The sequence below is a fragment of the Belonocnema kinseyi genome, chromosome 1, assembly GCF_010883055.1.
Source record: "Belonocnema kinseyi isolate 2016_QV_RU_SX_M_011 chromosome 1, B_treatae_v1, whole genome shotgun sequence".
In the NCBI taxonomy this organism is placed as follows: domain Eukaryota; kingdom Metazoa; phylum Arthropoda; class Insecta; order Hymenoptera; family Cynipidae; genus Belonocnema; species Belonocnema kinseyi.
In genome coordinates, this window is record NC_046657.1 from 141,079,290 (window position 1) to 141,084,288 (window position 4,999).

The 4,999-nt window shown below is 32.1% G+C and overlaps 1 protein-coding gene across 2 annotated transcripts in view; it reads left to right on the plus strand.

The window, feature by feature from the left end:
* The first annotated feature begins 1,819 nt into the window (after positions 1-1,819).
* The window catches only part of LOC117173607 (TBC1 domain family member 13), a 43,513-nt gene continuing 40,333 nt past the window's right edge, over positions 1,820-4,999 (plus strand). For both annotated transcript variants that reach the window (XR_004467210.1, XM_033362247.1), the window contains exons 1-2: positions 1,820-2,192; positions 2,331-2,404. Coding sequence is in view for 1 of the 2 variants with exons in the window: in XM_033362247.1 (XP_033218138.1) it covers positions 2,173-2,192; positions 2,331-2,404 (94 nt within the window). In the remaining variant the exon portion in view is untranslated. The remainder of the gene's footprint in view (positions 2,193-2,330; positions 2,405-4,999) is intronic.

The following is a 4,999-nucleotide window of genomic DNA, read 5'->3' on the forward strand; positions in this document are numbered from 1 at the left end:
AATTTGCGTTTTATTTATTTAATTTATTCATTGTGTTTTCATTTTACTGTTTTCGTACCGTTATTTTGTATTTTTGGGGTTTCGGGTTTCATTTCCAGACCTACGGGATCGGCTTGATTTGAATATTCGGTTTTTATTTTCTTATCAGTTCTGATCCTCAAGTTTTAATTTCAATTTAACGCTTTTAGAATTTTTAAATATTACCGGTAACGTAAGTCCCTATTTGACTTGAGCATGTATGCTTAAGGCCGCTAGATGGCGTATGCATTTACTAAGTAGGCTTTAGCCCTACGTCACAGTATATACGTATAATTACCAGTGCTATGCCAGCGGTAGATTCGTAGATCGTGCGACGTCGCAATTAAAACCTAACCATGACTGATCAACTGTCATGTGCGTTTGAATACTATGGTACGGCAGTTGAGCTGGAGAGAGGGAACAGTGTTGCTGCTATGCGATATTGTTATGTTTATAAGTTTGAACGTGACTAAAATTTCAACGTTTTTCATTGAATTATCTATGAAACTACGCGGTGAAAAAACTTGATATATATTTTTTTAATTTGTATTTTCAAGCAGCACTAATACCGGTATTTTTTAAATTTCTCTACTAGTGCGTTTAATTACTATAAATTAAAATGTGTAGAGTGCCTATGCATTGTTCATGAACTACATGTTAAAGTAGTTAACTTTGACATTAATTATCTCTGCATCGGTATGGTTAAAAAATTTGAAATCAATTTAGCATATAAATCATTATTTTATTTAAATATAGCTCTTTTTTCAAAAAATTCAACCAGATATTTATTTCTTTAGAAGCAACCTTAATCTAGGAATGTTCTACCCACGCGAAACTTCTTATTGACTAGTTAGCCCATACTTATTTCGCAACCTAAATTCCTTTCCTTTGAATGGACACACGTGTCAGATTAGCCCTAATCTAAAGACATTTTTGCAGGGTTCTGACTCATCTATGTCATCCTGTTTCTCACGTTCTAAACATCGTGTTGGAATTCAATTTAGAGAGTCTTATCTCATATAGCTATGTGCATATTTTAATTATCAACGACAGCACTGATTCAGCCCTTCTAGATTTCATACTTCCTTAATTTGTTATTACGTTACTTATAAAATTCCTAATGTGTGATTCTTTCAATTCGAAAATTTTCGAATTTAACCAATTAATTGTATAATTTTGAATTTCCCACCTGTCTTGATCCCCTCTCTCAGACAGTTCTCTGATAATATAGTTTCTTGCTATTTCAGCATAGCTGCTATTAAATTTCACAGCCATAGACTATATAATATTTAGCAAAAATTACATTTCGTAACACAGATCAGCAGATTGCATGCAGAAAGTTTGCAGGAGTGAAAGAGATAGATAACAGAACATACAGTTCCCATCTCTTTCACTCCTGGGGACTTTCTGCATGCAATCTGCTGATCTGCAATCGTGTGAAAGCGCCTTAAGGACGTAATATGATTCCATGATTACATACCAAATACCCATGGACATAGGAAACATGGGACTAGGCAAAGATATTGTTTATAATATCTTTGGACTAGGCATGCCATTGCGGGGTTGATGCAATGAGGGGGAGGTCCGCCATCTTTTGATGTGCCGTGACAAACATGGCAGCGCCCACATATTTATATTTTCATGCACAGTTTGTCGGCAAAAATGCTCGTGCGCATAATCAAGTGGCACATCGTAAGATGGTGGCTCTCCCTACTCATAGAATTCTCACCCCTAACGTGAATTCAACCCCACACGATCAAAGTTAGGATGGCATGCCTAGTCCCGTGATTCCTATGTCCATGGCAAATACCGGTCGATGCTGCCTCTAACGGTAAGAAGGGAATCATGGTTTCCTCTCAGCTGTTAGTACTCTGCTGCCCATTTTACTGTCATAAGGATCATAAGATAAGACTCTGAAAGGAAAATAAAAATAGAGATAAATCTAATTACGAACAATCATCTGAATTCTAGTACATCTAGTACATCTCATTTCAAAAGCAAATGGCGTTATTTGAATCTGTCAAACAGCTGGGGTCACCGACAACGTAAAAACCCGTCAGCAGTAGACGCCCATACGCCTACTTTAGTTCAATCACATTATGATCAACAAAGGTTATATAGTCACATGTGATAAGTAATAAATTTCCATCAAAGATGAGCATGTTGAAGAAAAGGTAAGTTCAATTGGGTTTAACTGCAATTAAGAACTGTTTACAGTTTTATTAATCTTTTTTACTGCTGGTTCTTGTTTCTAAGCATTGAAACGTTCGATACACTTGTACGTAAAAGAAAATATTGTTTTCTTTTTGCAGGTTAAGCAAGTTCGATGACATATTCAACGCGGATGATATTGACAAAGCAAGTCTTAAAAACCTATGCTTTCATGGTGCGTAAATATGCTAAAAACTGGTTATTTAATCAGTGTAAAAAAATTATGAGAATCTTTTTGTGTTTTTCTGAAAGTTTAAAAAACAAGAGGAAAATTTTAATTTCTTTTGCAATTTAAAAAAAAATTCAAAAGAAGTTAAAAAAAAATATACTGCATCACATTTAAAGTTCTTATGACGTTTCTTCAATTTTTTATTTTGCCTTTTTTTAACTTACAGAATAACAAAAAAAATTGTAATCATTAGACCGCGTAAATACTCAGTGTAATCAGTTGATTATGATGATAATATTAAATTGTTTGTTAATAAATTGAAGATTCAAATTGGAAAAATTCTGAATTTAACAATTTTCAAGAGCCTGGGAGTAAAAAAATTTGAAATATGTAAACTGAATTCAAAAAGTCCTATACTTATTACACATTCGTTAAAAAAATACACTCCAGGAAAGTGACCGGATACATTTTTATTATAGACTTTACAGAATTTCATGTTGTATTTTAGTTTATTTTATACAATTCTTTAAAATTAGCATATTAGTTCGTTTAATATTTTTTTAATACTTAAAAAACATGAAAAATAAATTTTCAAGATAATTTCGTGAGAAGTAAATTCGAATTTTCTATAAGGTTTAATTTGCCGCGCTGCCAAAGTGGAGTATTGTACAAATAGTTTTGCTTTTCTACATTCTCATCAGAGAAGGTATTAGATTTTTGTAAAATTTGACCCCCTCCGCCAGTTTATGTCAAATGTCCACGTTTTGAGACCCCCTGTCTGTCTGTCTGTGAACACGATAACTTTTGAAAAAATTAATCTATTAGATTGCACTTTGGTACACTCGTTAAGTGTCCTAAACTAAAGGTCAAGTTCGTTAGCCAGCCATTTTGGATGAAAATTGAACAAGTGGGCACATTTTGAATATTTTTGAGACCACTTTTTTAAAAATTCAAAAATTCTGTGTACGGTTATTCATAGAACTCAAAAAATTTATCCTAATGACTTTTTGAAAAATCAAAAATTACTAGAGTTATAGCATTTTCAAAATCCAGATAAACATACTAAAATGAACAATTTAAGCCAAACAACGCATGATAGGAAAAAAAGTCTAGAGAAGAAAAACGTTGCTTTTTGAAAGCCCTAGAAGATTACGATAACAACTTTTTCAATTTGGTCAAAAAGTTGAAAATTCAAAATTTGATCGTACCAAAAATGTTTAAAACCACATTTTTCATGATTTAAAAATTCTATGTACGGTTGTTCATAGTACTCAGAAACTCAAACCATTTATCTCCATGTCTTTTTTCTATAAAAAGAAAATGATCAGAACTAGAGCATTTTAAAAATCCAAGAAAACAAACTAAAATGAAAATTTTAAGCCAAAAAACGCATGATATGAAAAAAATCAAGAGAAGAAAAACTCTGCTTTTTGAAAGCCCTACAGGAGTATGATAACAATTTTTTTTACTTGGTCGAGAAGTTGAACACTCCAAATTTGATCGTACCAAAAATAATGAAAAATCCAAAAATTACATTTTTTGGTCAAACTATGCAAGATATGAAAAAGCTCAAATTGCGCCCCCTGGAAAGAACTACAAATTAAGAATGAATCACTTTTCGATATAAGCTACGAGAAAAAATGAGACAAAACTTGTTCATCCAAAAAAGAGCTATAATTTTTGATAGGACAGTTAGTTTTTGCTTTAGTCGTAAAAAATGAAATTCTAAATAAAAATATTAAATTTGTTTGAAAAAACGACACAAGGTATGAACTTAATTTACCAGACAAAAGTTGTTCGTCTAAACAAATCTATAAATTTATTATTAATTATTTTTCGATAGGACGAGTAGATTTTCCTTTAATCGTAAAACATAAGATTAAAAATAAAAAAATTAACTTTTTGGAAAAAGCACAGAAAAGACGAAAGAGGACATAGGCTCCTATATAGGACCATATATAGGTTCCTGTATTAGACCCTATGCAGATGTGCAGTAATTTTTATTTAATCGTAAAAAACAACATTAAAAATAAAAAAATTATAAAAACAAGGAAATAAGAATTAGTATATTATTTATGGACAAGTGTTTAAGAATGGCTTTCTTCGACGAAGAGGGTGTCGATCTCGAAACAGTAAGGGTAGGAGGGTTAGCGTTCGCAGATGATAAGGTTGTTACGGCAGAATCTATCGAAGACCTACAAAGAATGTTGAATAAACTAGATGCAAGCATGAAGAGCATGGGCCTCAAAATTAACGCAAATAAAACAAAAACTATGGTGTTCGAAGGAAATAGTGAGAAAACGCTATGCAATATTTTATTAAATGATGAGAGAATTGAACAAGTTGATAAGTTCGTATACCTTGGTAGCTTATTTACTAGGGACGGGAAGATAGATGAGGAATTAGATAGACGAATAAATGAAGGTAAGAAGGTTATTGATAGAGCAGGTCCCCTTATCAGAAGTAAAAATATATAAAATAAAGCTAAAATGGCAATATATAATTCTATATTTGTACCGACTATACTATACGGTAGCGAGACATGGACTTATCAAGAAAAAGATAAGAGTAAAATTAACGCAATTGACATGAGATTCATGC